Here is a 15,864-nt window from a genome sequence, read left to right as displayed (position 1 = left end):
CCTTCAGTCTCGCTTCCTCGCGCCAGAAAGAGGAGTCTCGCGAGCGTTGGGGCCGGTCCTCCCAGACCCCGCCTATTCCGACTGTCAGCTTTGCCCCGCCTACCCCTTCCACCCCAGTTCCGCTTCCGGTCGGACCGACTCGGCTCCAGAAAGTGGTCTCTGCGGTGGTCACGATGGGGAAGTCAGATTTTCTTACCCCCAAGGCCATCGCCAACCGGATCAAATCCAAAGGACTTCAGAAGCTGCGTTGGTATTGCCAGATGTGCCAGAAGCAGTGTCGGGACGAGGTAAGTGGGCCTGGGATAGCCCCATTTCCCAGAGGGCCCCGCTGGAAATCCAGGTTCAAGTGCAGACGCGCAGGAAAGCACAGGGCTCGGGTTCCCGGCCGCGAGGCTTTTTGGGCTCTGCACTGGGCTAGTTAACTCCTCAGCTCAATAGAGCTGCTCTTCCCTGCAGTCTCCGGACCTAGAGGGGCACCAGAGGTCTCTGACACCTCATTCCTTCCCATTCCGCACCCCCCCAACCCCAAAAATGAAATGAAATCAAAAGGTTCTGCAGCTCTCGCAGGGGCGTGAATAATGAGTGCAGTGCAGGACATCCGGCGATAACTAATAATAACCATCTCTGACTTGGCTCTTAAATAGGACAGTTAGGATTCCCACTTACTCGTTATTCGACGAAAGAAGGGAAACCAGTTTTCCACTCGACAAGCATTTATTGAACGCCTAAATGAACTAGGACCAGGCTATCAATATCATGAAGTCAGGATGCACTACTTAATAGGATGTGCTCTTGGACAAGCCACTTATACTCTATACCTGTTTACTCCTCCATAAAGTGGGAATAATAATTGAACCTACTTGTAAGATTGTTGTTGAGTTTGAAATAAGCGAATTATAGGTAAAGTGCCTCAAGAGACTCAGGCAGATCTTGAAAAGTCATATTGTACTACAGAGTTTATACTTCCCTCCCTTATTGAAGTGGTGGTGGAGACCCATTGAAGAATTGAAAGCAGCCTTATGGGCCTGACATTTTTCTCTGATTGGAAAAGAATGGAAGAACACTGAAGCAATAAGAGTAATCTAATCCAGTGCTTCTGTGAGGGTAGCCCTCAGAGAAAGATATTGATAGAGTTAGGTAGCCCTCAGAGAAAGATATTGATAGAGTTATTTCATTTCCATTTCCATTTCCTTCTTTCTGTGTAAGTCAAGGTGAAATTCTCACACAGAAAACTTGGGACTAGTGCAAGGAATATCCTTATATCCATTACCCAGCGTCTTAGTTTCCTTGGGCTGTTATAACGGAATGCAATACACTGCTTTAAACAATAGAAATGTATTTCTCACATTTCTGGAGACTGGGAAGAGTTCAAGGTCCGGGGGCTGGAATGGTTGCAGTTCTAGTGAGGGCTGTGTCCCTGTTTTGTAGAGGGCAGTCTTCCTTCTGTATCTTTGAGCAGAAAGAGCCAGCTCTAGGCTCTTACAAGGGAACTAACACCATCATAAGGCTCTGCCCCCACTACCTAATCTAAATTTAAGGCTTGACTTCCTAATGCCATCCTACTGGGGATTAGAGTTTCAATATATAAATTCTTGGGGGTTATAAGTATAGGCTTTGTAACACAGAGATGTAACAAAAGTGTTTTATCATGTTTTCTTTTTTCTGAAATATTTTGAATTATAAATATCAGAGTATTTAACCTCTAATACTTAAATATATATCTCAAAATTTCAGGATGATTTTCTATATAACCACAATGTATGTCAGTATGTCACCAATGTAACAATTAATAAAAATTCCCATATATCATCTCATAAACACTTCATAGTTTTTCACTTGTCCTCCAAGTGTTTTTTAAAGCAGTTTTTTCAAACTAAGACCAAAAGTCATGAATAGGATTTGATTATTGGAACTTTTAGTTCTTTTTAATAAACTAATAAACTTTTTTAGAGAAGTCTTGGTTTCACAGGAAAAAGCAACTGGACAGTACAGAGATTGCCTGTTTACCTCTCCCTCCCACATGCACAGCTGACCCCAACATCCTACAGCAGAGTAGCACACTTGTTAAAATAGATGAACCTGTATCGACATATTAGTACACAAAGTCCAGTTTACATTACAGTTCATTCTTGGTGTTGCATGTTTTATGCAGTTTTTGTTTGTTTATTTTTTAACCTCCAGCAGTCACACTATTCTATGTGTTTTTGACAAGTGCATAGTGATATATATCCACCAACATAATATCTTAGGAATTAGTTTCTAAAAATTGTAGTAAGTTATTACGATTTTTAATTCTCCAAATATAATTCTCTCAAAATTCTAAATTTAGGATAGAACTCACTCTCCCTGACCTTACCATTTTGTCTTGATATTCACTTGTTGAAGAGACTAAGCCAGTTAGTTATCCTACAGCATTTCCACTGTGTTGAATTTTTCTGATTTTTTGCCTTCTTTCTCTAATTTATTTTTATTTTTATTTTTATTTTAGTACTGGGGATTTAACCCTGGGTCACTCTACTACATGTAAAGATAGGGACTTGGTAGATACTGAGGCTGGCCTTAAAATTGACTCCTCCTATCTCAACCTCCAAGTAATTGAGATTATGCATGTATGCCACCACATCCAGTTCTATAACTCTTAGTTCTGTCAACTGGGACTTAGATCCAAAGGCTTAGCTAGGTTGAGATTGAACATTATGGGGAAGAATACTTTAAAGGTGGTCCTATATATTTTATTTTGTATCATGTGAAGAAGCCCATGATTTATACTGTGTACTAGTGAGGAATCAGGTTCAAATATTAAGTAGAAAAATAGAAAAGTTGGGTGTTTTTTGTAATCATCTTAAAAAGGTACAACTCTCCCTTTACGTGTTTCAGCATCCTACTTTGTCAATTATTTCCTTTAGAGTTACAAAGTGATTAATTTTCTTATTCTTCTACATTTACTGTTGGCTGCCATACTTTTATAAAAATTAGCTTTTGTTCATCAACTAGAGCTATTTGGTTATCCTTAAATGTCATTCTGAAATTCTGTGGTTCTTTCCTTTAATTGCCAGTTTGCAGAGTAAGTGAGGCTCTTGTGATTCTGGGCCTGTTTGCCCTCAGATCCATTCATTGCCCTTCCCTTCTGGAGGTAGTCTGGAGGAGGGGTAAGTTGGCCCTCACAAGTTCCCTTCCCTGTCTTCCATCTCAAGATATTGGGAAATTGAGGTTGAAGCCTGGGTATTTCTGCCAACCTCCATCTACTCCTTTGGGTTTCTATAGTTGAAAAACATTATTTTGTTTTCATTTTGATTCATTTTTTTCAATTTATGGAAAGTGATACTGGTTTTTCATTTATGAAACTGATACCAAATTTTAAGTTCAATTTAAATAACCATGGTACTTTGTTCATTTGTTGTTTTTTGGTACTGAGGATTGAACCTAGGGGTGAATTACCACTGAGCTGCATCTCTAGCCCTTTTATTATTTTTTATTTTGAAATAGGATCTCATTGAGTTGCTTAGGGCCTCACTGAATTGCTGAGGCTGGCCTTGTACTTGGGATCCTCCTGCCTCAGCCTCCTCATTTGCTGGGATTATAGATGTGAGCCAGCATGCCTAGCTATAACTGTGATGCTTACGGGTAGTGTATAGATTAGGCAAAAATTGTGTAGGTGGTCCATGGATGACTAGGATTAGAAAACTAGGCAAGATTGAGTGTTGAAATCCGGACAGTGGCAATGGGATTGAGCAAAGGAACTGGATGTAAATTCTTCAGAAGGCTGAATTTACTTAGTGATAGAAGTTGAATGTAAAAGGAGATGGTTTCTAGGTTGCTGTCTGGATTCCTGGGTGATTGGATATAAGGCAGTTCTCTTCACTGAGATTGGGACTACAGAAGAGGCACATTTAAAAACGTTCCAACTGTGTAACCTAGTGAAGAATCAGGTTTAAATATTGAATAGAAAAAATAGAAAAGTTATATGTTTTTTGTAATCATCTTAAAAAGGTACAGATGTAATATATTTAACAAGTTTATAATAATAACAACACTGTATTTTGGCTAATAGTTTGAAGTAGAAGAAAGTAAGTGAATATATTTTTAATAATTGGTTAAATTGAGTCCAGAAAATACAATCACTCATCTATAACTCTGCCCAGGAATATTTATTATTAATGTCCCTTTTAAAATTATTTATTTACTTATTTATTATTTATTTATTTATATCTTTATTTTGTGGTACTGGGCAAAAGCTCAGGTGCTGTACCACTGAACTACATCTTCAGCCCTTTTTTATTCTTATTTTGAGACCGGGTCTCTCTAAGTTGCCTAGGCTGGCCTTGAACTTGTGATCCTCCTGCCTCAGCCTCCTGAGTAACTGGGATCACAGGTGTGCACCACAACATTGCCCAGCTGATGCCTGTTTTTTACAGCACTGTTTTTCATTCTCTGACCTGAGGAATTGTTCTTTTATTAGCAGAGTTGCAAATTCAACTCCACATAAAGTAAAAATAAAAAACTGGAGGCTTATGACAGCTGGTGGTAAGATTATTTTTTATAATTTATCATTAAAGAGCAGATTTTTAGGGCTTAATTCAGTATGTCTATTTAGAGTCCATTTTGATGACCTAAATCAGAATTTCACTACTGCCTTTGCATTTTTTGCAGAATGGCTTCAAGTGTCATTGTATGTCTGAATCTCATCAGAGACAGCTATTGCTGGCTTCCGAAAATCCTCAGCAGTTTATGGATTATTTTTCAGAGTAAGTAACTCAAAGACATCCTTATCTCATAAATTTTATTCAGTTGGACACTTAGTAGGTGCTTAATATTTTATATGTTGGAGGTCTGTTATTCCTTATATGTTAACATAATAGCTGTTATTCTCTCTGTGCTCATTTTTTAATCTTCTTTTGAAAATTTACCACTGTTTAAATTAATAGACTTTCCTCCTTCCATTTTTTTTTTTTTTTTTTTTGCAGTACTGGGGATGGAACTCAGGGCCTTGTGCTTGGGAGGCAAGCACTCTACCAGCTGAGCTATCTCCCCAGCCCCTCCTCCTTCCATTTTAAACATGAAACTACTTTCATTCTAACACAATTGTGACTAGAACACATGCTGTGCTCTCAGCTTCCTGACCTCAAGACCTCGTCTATTTAGGAGATGTGGAGGGTGAATTTGAATGAACTTTTGAGGTTCTCTGGCTTTAGTTTCCTCATCTGTTAACATGGCACTAAAAGTAGCACTCTTAACAAGGCTTATAGGAAGTCTGGGTTAATATTTCACATGTTCACAAGAGTGGCTGGTACTCAGGATGTGCTGTTAATTATTATTATTATTATTATTTAGTCCTGCTTCTTTTTGTTTCCAAACTTCCCTTTGACCTGAGGACCCCTTTACATGCTTCCAAATGATTGAAGACTACATAGAGGTTTTGTTTATGTGGGTTTTATGTATTGACTGTTAGAAATTAAAACTGAAGACTGGGGCTATAGCTCAGTGGTAGAGCACTTGCCTAACTTGTGTGAGGGCCTGGTTTTGCATCCAAGCACTGCAAAAAAGAGAAAAAGAAGAAGGAAAAAACTTAAAAAACTGAGAAATCTTAAAAGTACTGTTTTTAGTTCATTTAAAAATAGCAATTTATTAAGTATTAAAATAAATAACATATTTAATGAAAAACTATTTTCCAAATAAAAGGCAAGAATTTTATGTGTTTTTGCAAAAGTCTTTAATGTCTTGCATCATAGAGAAGGCAGTTGGGTTCTCACATCTCCTGCATTTAGTCTGTCAGGAAATGTTATATTGATTGGAGCACATACAGAATATCCAGTCTTTACATAGATGTATAGTCAGAAGGGAAGTATTTTAGTCATCTTTTTAGATGATTTCAGACATTATTCTTGGATAGTACATCAATCATGATGTGTGGCAGTTTCTTAAAAATTAGTCTTAATCTAGAATTTGAAACTAGATTAGTAAACTTTTTGTACTGTTACATTAAAATTTATTGATCTATCTGTTAAGTGGATCTCATACCTGTGCATGATTTTGTAACATGTTAAACTTTTGAAAAGCATTGATTCACTACATTACACAAATCTTCAAAATTGTGGCATGTTTTATCATGTAATGTCATCAAATCATATTAACCCATTTGTCCCATTGTCCCAGATGTGGAATACCTATAAAAACTTAAATTGATCAATAAATATACCACTTGTAATAACTTTAAAATAATTATGTTTTTAGAGGTCTATTTTTGAGAAAAATAATAGGTGAATGATTAGAACATTTGAGAAAAAACATATATATGTATATATATATATATATATATATATACACATATATACACACATACATATGTTCTAGATTCTGATTTCCAACCTATTTTAATGCACCTGTGTCGATTTTGTTGAAATATTTGCAGAATTGGAGACTTGGGACTTCTTGGGTTAATATCAACATTGATGTCATCAGAACATCCCTAAGTATCAGGAAGCATGTCAAGCTCACAGCAGGTACTAACTCACCAAAATTCTACTTATTGCTTGAAAGGTCAAATCTCATCATGGTCACAAATACTGTCAGTTCTTTCCTGCCACATGACAGGTTTATTTTGTTTATATTTGAGAAAATATATACCAAAGTTCCAATTTGGAATAGTGATACTTTATGTGTCAGTAGTTCTTTGAAGTAAAAATGCTGTCCTGTGAAAAAGTAGTTACCTCATAGCTCTAAAGACATATCTGAGAGTTGAGATTTAATACAATCAATAAGTTTTACTGTTTCCTCAAGGATATTTTAGATGAAACTATCCAGGTTTTTATTGTGAGCTCATGATGTGAAGAATACACTGAACAACTAGTGGTTTTTGACATCACTGCCCACTGCCTGGCCTGTGTACTAAGCTGCCGGCAGGTTTTTCTTCCGTTGCTTTTATGCCATCAGTGCAAATGACATAGTCACAAAGGCAAAAATTGCTGCTCTGTGAATTACCTAAACCATCTCGAATACATGCCACACTTTGGGAAACACCCTCCTGGCAAAAGCTGTCTATACTCACTGTTCTCCTGTCTGTTCTGGCTCACTTCTTCAGTTCAGGAAAAGTTGCATGAGCCTGTTTTCATCTTCATGTTCCTTGATCTTTCTTCAGAGAATAACACTTAAAATTCTTCACTAAAACCTTTGTTCTGTCCTACTTCTGCTCCTTTGTGCTTTTTTTTCTTCATTAACTCCTCTCTCCCAGCTCTGCAAATACAGGAACGTTCTTCAAGGTGCCCCTTTGACTTCATAGTCAATTCAGTCAACAGTCTTCATGAGTCACCTTAATCTTTTTAACTGTTACCTTTGTGTTTGGATGTCTCCCAGATCCTAAAGTTACTTCCTAACATCTGCCTGGATTTAGATTTTTTTTTCCTTGATAACTCTAATTTTTATTTCTGAAGGCTATCTCAGAGTCAGCATTTTTAAAAGTGAACTCACTGTCCTGTGAGCACCAAACTTGCTTCCTAATCCGTGTTGGCCAATTGCTATTTACTTAGACTTCTAAAAATAAACCTCAAGTCCTGTTGGAATCTCCACTTGCCAATTCTCCTACATAATATCCTTGAATTTCGTATCCTCCGTTCTTACTGTCTAGTAGTAGTTCTCAGCATCTCTCACCTGAATTATTTCAGTGACTTCCTCACTAACCTCCCAATCTTTAGTTATTGTGTGTGTATGTGGGGGGAGGGGAAGTACTAGAAATTGAATTCAGGGGCATGCTGCCCCTGACCTACACCTCCATACTCTTCAAATTTTATTTTGAGACAGGGTCTCACTAAATTGCCCAGTCTGGCCTCAAACTTAAAATCCTCCTGCTTCAGCCTCCCAAGTAGCTGGAATTACAGGCATGCCCAGCTAACCAACCTTCAACTTTGGCCTCTCCTGTACATGTTTTATACCAGTGGTTCTCAGACCACCCTGTGTACCAGAATCAACTGGTGGGCTTAACAGAATGGCAGACCCCACACACAACTTCTAATTTAGTAGATCTGGAATGGGCCAGAGAGTTTACATTTTTATCTAGTTCCCAGTGATGATGATGCTGCTGGTTTGGGGATCACCATTTGAGTTTTTTTTTTTTTTTTCTCTACTGTTCACTGTTATTATCTTCATAGATTTTAACAAATTGCTTTCCAAACTAAGTTATTTCATGCTTTCACATTGCCTGCATAAAACTCGACCTATTTAGCATGATATTCAAGGTACTTCAAAAATGAGTCCAAACTTTACTATCACTCTTAAAATTATCTTTAACCTTATTATTACATTCCCCTACCCCCTTATTCTATTCTACCTTCAGTCTCATCCTCATTTTTATCTGCCTTAAACTTTATGCAAAGTAGCTTGAGTGTGATTTCTCAAACATGGGATACTTTCATAGCTCTATGCTAGCCGGGAATGACCTCATTTTTACCTATAAATTCCATTTGTGCATTTATCTTTCACTGTCCATATTAAAATCACCTCTGGGTATGTCCTTCAATTGTTTTTATGATATTTTGTACATTTCTTTTTTAGTTTAACTTTGGTTATAATTGGTTCTGCTCAGTTGTAACTTAAAGATCAAGATTTATGTTTTGTTCACTTGTGTTCAACTAGCACTTAATACAGTGTACCTACTTATAAGGTACCTGTTAAGTGTCAGTTTCATCTGGAATAAGGGCATTTTTGTTATCATAGATAAAACGGGGTTATTATACCACACTTAGTAGCACTAAGAGACTTTGTGAAGGACCCTCTCCAAAGATACGTGGTAACTTTTGCTATGGTTGTTTTATTAAAACAATATTTCAACTCCAAACTGACTTTTGCCTTTAATCCTTGAAAACTGTATCTTTTGGAGTTCTTTCCTTGTTCAGTTTTTAAAGAATTCTAACAGATAGTCACATAAATGTTTCATATGAATGTTAAAAGTGTATAATTGCTTAAATGTCAAGAAGATAATGCTATATATTTGTAGAAGTACCTTAATGCTTTCCTTTCTTTCTTAACCAGGGAATTCCGAAATGACTTTCTAGAACTTCTCAGAAGACGCTTTGGTAAACATCTTAAGTGTTCTGAAAAGAATAGCTTTATAATCTTATAATCTTCTCAGAATCATGTTCTCAGTGTTAAATTTTGTTCTCAGGCACTAAGAGAGTCCACAACAACATTGTCTACAATGAATACATCAGCCACCGAGAACACATCCACATGAATGCTACTCAGTGGGAAACACTGACTGATTTTACTAAGTGGTTGGGCAGAGAAGGTGAGAAGAGGTTATTTGCATGGTTATTATGACATCACTAACCAGAGAGAAAGAATTGTCATTTTCTCTCTAAATTCATTGAAAAGAGGATGCAGATAGCAATTTAAGAATTGGAGGAAAGGAGCATACATTTCCAGGGTTGATTTTGTTTATTTCAGTTTAATACTAACATCTAAACTAGTTCATTTGACAGTGGAAAGAATTGATGACTAAAGGTGATTTTTAAAATTTACTTTTTTTTTTATGGAGGGACAGTACTCAGGAGTGAACCCAGGGGTGTTTAACCACTGAGCTACATCCCCAGCTCCCTTTTTTCTTTTTTTAATTTTGAGACAGCATCTTGCAAAATTGCTGAGGCTGGTCTTGAATTTGCAGTCCTTCTGTCTAAACCTCCCAAGCCACTGGAATTACAGGCATGCAACACTGCACCCTACCAAATTTACTTTTTCTTTTTTCATTTCTAATCCTAGGAAGAGATGTTAGCAAGGAAAGAGAAAAAAAAAAAAAAAATTAGGGCAATATATTGCTTATTCAGTGTGTTACTTTGTTTCATTTTAAGTTAACAGAGCATCATATGTTCTTGAATATTAGATACTTCGATATCCCTGAATAATTTTTATTCAAAATAATACTTTCTTCATATGTTTACCTTGTTTACATATGTTGCTTCAATGTAGCTATATAAAAATCAGAATAATATGTTTTTTCTGTTTAAAGAGATAAAGAAAACATTCCACTTATATCTGAATTTCATTAAGTGGAAATATGAAAAATTCATGTGCTTCATGAATTTGTATTTAATGTATTTTGATTGTATTTGAATGAATGAGTAAATATGCAGAGATGAAACACAACTGTATTTACATTTTGCTTGATTGTGCACAAATTTATGGTGTGGTTTGTTTTTCAAGGCTTGTGCAAAGTGGATGAGACACCAAAAGGCTGGTATATCCAGTACATAGACAGAGACCCAGAAACTATCCGTCGCCAGCTGGAACTAGAGAAAAAGAAGAAGCAAGACCTCGATGATGAGGAAAAAACTGCCAAGTTTATTGAAGAACAAGTGAGAAGAGGTCTAGAAGGAAAAGAGCAGGTAGGTAACAGTATCATCCAGAGAGTCGATGTTAAAAATCTAAAAACGTCTAATTGCTTTTTTTTCTCAAAGAGCAAATTGAGATTTTTAGGTGTTGTTTCTTAATTAGGGGAGAAAGAGCATGATGGGGTGTAAAAGCACAGAGTTTGGAGTTGAGAGAAATCTCAGTTTAATTCCTTACTAACTTCATGATCTTGAATGTTGTAGAACCTCTCTAAACTTTAGTCTCTTTATCTCTAAAGTGGAGACAGTACCTAATGGGAAGACATGTAAATAGATCATTTCAGCTGATTATAATTGCATGATTAATGCAATGCTGGAGATAAACAGTGTGCCGATGAACATTTATTCCATTCCAGAAAGGGCAAAGAATATTTCAAGGTGGATACAAACCCTGAGCTGAGGTGTTTTGAAGAATCTGTGGGGAAAGCCAGTGAATGGGCAAGGAAGGGTGAGGGAAAGAGGGTCCCTGTATTAGGATAACTAGATCAAGGCCCTGACTTCAACAAATATTTGTAGATGCCTCCTGTGTGCCAGGACCTTCCAAGTACGGGAATAGACAGGGAGCAAAAGATGCAAAAGCCCCTGCCCTTGCAGGGCTCAACATTCTAGCAGTTGCACGTGAGCAGGAAAATACAGGCTGGTGTGTATGTGAAACTGGCAGCCATTTAGTATTTTTAAAACTTTTTGTTGAGCTCTATCATACATGTGGTAAAGTGTAAGATGTGCATTAATCTTACATGTACGGTTCATTGAACTTCTACATATTCATGTGTGGAAAGAGGGGGAGGGGGCTACTTTTGTAGCCACCACCTAGATAAAGGTTTTGAGCGTTTCCAGTGTCCCCAGAAGTTCTCTCATACCTGTTCTGTTCCATCCCCAATCCCCCAGAAGTAACCACCACACTGATATACCTCTATATCTGTATCTATCTGTACACACACATGCAATATATCTGTATCTACCTGTCTGTCTTATCAAGCTATCTGTACATACATGTAATATATATACTTTTGTGGGGAGGGAATTGGGAATTGAACTTACAAACACTCAACCACTGAGCCACATTCCCAGCTCTGTTTTGTATTTTATTTGGAGACAGGGTCTCACTGAGTTTCTTAGGGCCTCACTACGTTGCTGAGGCTGGCTTTGAACTTGGGATCCTCCTGCCTCAGCCTCCCAAGCCACTGGGATTACGAGTTGCACCATTGTGCCTGGCTATAATATATATACTTTTTTGTGTGTGTGTGTGCTGGTGCTGGGGATTGAACCTATGCCTTGCACGTGCTAGATATATACTCTTCTATTGAGCTATCATCCACAGCTGATAGAATGCTATGATCATTGGTTAGTTTAATCTGTTCATGAACTTTGTATAAAAAGAATCATTCTGTATGTCTCTTTTGTGTCTGGCTTTTTAAATTTAAACATAATGTTGTGCATTTCACCCATGTTCTTTCTATCAATGCTTCATTCTTTTAATGAATTTTTAAAATATTTTTTTAAATGTTGATGGACCTTTATTTTATTGATTTATTTATATGTAGTGCTGAGGATCAAACCCAGTGCCTCACACATGCTAGGCAAGTGCTGTACCACTGAGCCATAACCCCAGCCTCCTTTTTAATGAATTTTTAAAAATTATATGTAAAAGCACAAAAATTATACATATTAATGGGTACTATGTGATGTTTTAATAGATGATAATTGTGTAATCAGATTAAACGTATCTCCTTAAATTATTATTCTTTTTTTTTTAATGTAGCATTAGTAGCATATTCTATGATTATAACACTTATTCTGCTGAGGAACATGTGATACATTTTTAAATTTCAGGCTATTATGAAGACAGTGGCTCTGATCATTAGTGCTCATGTCTTGTTTAAGCCACTTACTAAGAAGAGTAATGCAGGTCACAGACAACATGACTTAAGACATTGATAAGGACCAGTGTTATGAATCAGCATTTTTTTTTTTTTCTTTTTTGGTACTGAGAATTGAACCCAGGGGCACTTAACCTATTAAGCTACATCCCTAGCCCTTTTTTATTTTTTTATTTTGAGACAGGGTCTCATTAAATTGCTGAAGCTGACCTCAAACTTACAATTCTCCTGCCTCAGCCTCCCAAGCCACTGGCTTTATAGGTGTGCACCACTGTGCCCAGCTTCTTTATTTTTTAATTTCTCTCATCTTTTTAAAATTTAAACCTCAGTTTGCAGTAGAAAAAAATAGAATTTTATATTGTGGAAATTAATAAGAATCATATCTTCCTGTCCAAAGGAAAGTGAGAAAAATAGTTTACTTTTTTTTTCCCTCAGTGCTGGGTATTGAACCCAGGGTCTTGTGCTTGTGAGGCAAGCACTCTGCCAACTGAGCTGTATCCCCAGCCCAATAGAATAATGTTATTATTTGTTAGCATTTTAGTTTAATACTGCTAAAACCTTCAAGTTATTTGTTCTTTTCAGATACAAATAATATTTTACCTTAAAAAGGTAAGAGAAATTCTACTGATCCTCATTTATTCTTTTATAAGGAAGATTATGTTCTTTTGCCTCACTATTTGAAAGCTTATGTGAGCATTACCTGGAAAAAGAATATTTTAGCTAGATCTCAAAGATGTCTTTTTTTGTTAGTAAAAACAATAACTGATGTTTATGGCACACTTACACACCATGTAATATTATCTTATTTAATGCTTCTACTAACTCTTAAGTACGTGTATTATCTCTGTATTTTAAAAATAGAAGAACTGAGGCTTAGGAAAGATGATGAGACTGACAAGAGATTCTAAAACTGATTGGTTACAAAGGTGGATTCAATACGCAGTTTTGTTTGTTTAATGTAAGGCTCTTTATCTTTGCATTAAGCTGTTCTACAATAAAGGTTTTGCTTTTTTTGCGGGGGGAGTACCAGGGATTGAATTCAGGGACACTCAACCACATCTCCAGCCCTATTTTGTATTTTATTTAGAGGCAGTGTCTCACTGAGTTGCTTAGCACCTTGCTTTTTGTTGAGGCTGACTTTGAACTTGAGACCCTCTTGCCTCATCTCCAGAGCTGCTGGGATTACTGGCAGGCACATGGCAAGGTTTTGCTTTTTCAAGTAATAGTCTAGCTAAAGTTCTAAAAGTTTATTCCCTCATAGTTCTTTTGTTTCCTGTGTAGATTATAATGGAAATAAAAATGTAGGTAAACGTCAGTAGTTTGGTGCAGAAGAGCTTTTTTAACCTTTAGAATAATTCTTAATTAGAGAATGTTAATTAGAAATCTCTTTAGAGTTTTATCTTTGAGTTGTCTTGCACCATAGGTAGCAAGTCATAATTTAAACCTATTGAATATTTATAGTAAATGCACTATAAATTATTTTTTTCTCTCTCTCTTTTAAGGAGGTCCCTGTTTTTACAGAATTAAGCAGAGAAAATGATGAAGAGAAAGGTAGTTTTTAACTTTTTTCTTTGTTAAGCATGAATTCTTTTGTACTGACTTTGCTAAAAGTGACATGTCTATGAACAAGACATTTGATTTTTCAGGGTTGTGTTGTTCTTGTCTATAAAATGAAAAGGTTATACTATGAATTGGATAGGATGCCTTCAGTCAAAAGTAACAAAATTGAATAAAATAAGCTTGAACAATAAGATCTCTTGCCATAGTAAGAATCCCAGAGGTGATGATTCTGCGTGCCGTACAGACACACAAGGTAGCTGCCAGCATTCCACTCATCACATCCAGATCCAGAATTTTCCACAGTATGTCAGAAAACATCTCTTCTGGAGTTCCCTTAGGAATAAGGAAACTTCCTAGAGGTCCACCAGTGAACTTTCTTTTGAATACTGTTGGCCAGAACTGTATCATGTCCACTTTAAAAGTAGTCAAGAGGGAGTTATGCCGACTGGCTTACACCACCAGAATTTACCCCAGAGCTGCAGATGGTGTTCTCTCCCCTGAGCCGTGGCCAAGAGATATGAACACTCAAACAAAGTTGGACTACTATGAGCAAGGAAAGGGGGTTTGGGGATGTCAAAGCTGCCAGCACTGATTGCTACAGCAACATGGCATGTAAGGTCCTTCCGAGCTCTACAAGCGTCAGTGTGACATTTTCTGGAGAGGAGCATTTTAGCCTCATTTATTAGCATGTTCATGATTTCCTATGTGAATGCCTGTGGACTCTTATCTGAGAATTTGTGTTATAATTTTCCTGAACTAAAAATATATATGTATATGAAATAACTGGGCTTTTTTTTCTTCTAGTCACATTTAACCTGAATAAAGGAGCATGTAGCTCAGGAGGAGCAACATCTTCCAAATCAGGGTGAGCTACAGTTACAGATCTCAACACTTTAGAAGTTTCATGAAGTGTCATGTTGGATACCTTGTTTTCAAGTATTGAGAATAATTTTTTTTCTCTTTGCAGTATTCATTTTGGTTTATTGGGTTTTATGTTTGTGTTTTAGCAGTTCTCTTCTTACTTCACTGTGATGAGATGATTCTTTCTTTTGAGGAAAGGCTCAGTTTATTTTTGAATGTGAGGGGGTCTTATCCATGCTGGCCTGAGCTCAGGTGGTCTTCCTGCCTCAAGCTCCTGAGTGTCTGTGCTGGGCTAGGAAATGCTCATTTGGACAGAATGGTTCAATAGATAGATTTGTGGTTCTCTGTGAATCCTTCTCCATGTTATGGTTCCTTCTGCCTTACTGTACTGTTTATTTCCCTACCCATTTGCCACAGTTTAAATGTAGACTGGGATGCACATTTTCTGTTTTGCTTGCTGTATTGTGATTTTCTGAAAATAGAAACTTAAGTTATCAGCCTATCTCCCTACCACCCAGGGCAGTATAAGTTCCTGAGGAATAATGATATTTGGAAAAGAATAGCAGGCAATGGGAGTACACGTGCCATAGCAAACTGTAAGAGTATTCAGTGAGATTGAGGCAAGGGGAAGTTGTTAAAGGCAAAAATGAGGCAGATTGTATAAAATATATTGAAACAATAATCCATGATTATAAAGATTAATTGCAAAGGTGGCACCAATCCAAGGTTTTATAGAAGGTTGCAACATCCTTTGTGCAAGGTCATGAAGCTGGCAGAATTTTTTGTGACAATTATTATCTGGAACCCTTCATGACCTCCCAGCTTTATTTATTTATTTATTCATTTATTGTTAGACTGACACAAGTGACTCCATTTTGATTCTGACAACTTTCACACTCCCCATTTCCTTTTATTAGTTGTTATTCTGAGATATTGATGAATGTTATGGTTGTCCGCTGGCCCTGAAATTTATCGCTCTGTGTTAGTTTCCTGTGACTGCTAGAACAAACAGGAAGACTTGAAACAACAGAAATGTGTCCATCGTTGGAGGTCAGAATTCCAACATCAGCATCACTGGGCTAAATTCAGTGTTTGGAGGGCTCTGCTCCCTCCAGATACTCTGAAGAAGAACCTGTTCCTTGCCTCTTCTAGTTTCTGGTGGCTGTCAGCCTTCCTTGGCTTGTGGTTGC

The 15,864-nt window shown here is 37.0% G+C and overlaps 1 protein-coding gene across 1 annotated transcript in view; it reads left to right on the top strand.

The window, feature by feature from the left end:
• Nucleotides 1–102: 102 nt before the first annotated feature.
• KIN (Kin17 DNA and RNA binding protein) overlaps nucleotides 103–15,864 on the top strand; it is a 30,082-nt gene continuing 14,320 nt past the window's right edge. Inside the window, exons 1-7 of the mRNA XM_079107001.1 lie at nucleotides 103–287; nucleotides 4,651–4,745; nucleotides 9,022–9,065; nucleotides 9,155–9,277; nucleotides 10,189–10,370; nucleotides 13,756–13,804; nucleotides 14,618–14,678. Of these exons, the coding sequence (XP_078963127.1) occupies nucleotides 174–287; nucleotides 4,651–4,745; nucleotides 9,022–9,065; nucleotides 9,155–9,277; nucleotides 10,189–10,370; nucleotides 13,756–13,804; nucleotides 14,618–14,678 (668 nt within the window). The 5' untranslated portion in view covers nucleotides 103–173. The remainder of the gene's footprint in view (nucleotides 288–4,650; nucleotides 4,746–9,021; nucleotides 9,066–9,154; nucleotides 9,278–10,188; nucleotides 10,371–13,755; nucleotides 13,805–14,617; nucleotides 14,679–15,864) is intronic.

The sequence above is a fragment of the Sciurus vulgaris genome (assembly GCF_902686455.1).
Source record: "Sciurus vulgaris genome assembly, chromosome: 12".
Lineage (NCBI taxonomy): Eukaryota > Metazoa > Chordata > Mammalia > Rodentia > Sciuridae > Sciurus > Sciurus vulgaris.
The sequence above is the reverse complement of the archived record's forward strand: the minus strand, read 5'-3'. Positions and strand labels throughout refer to the sequence as shown.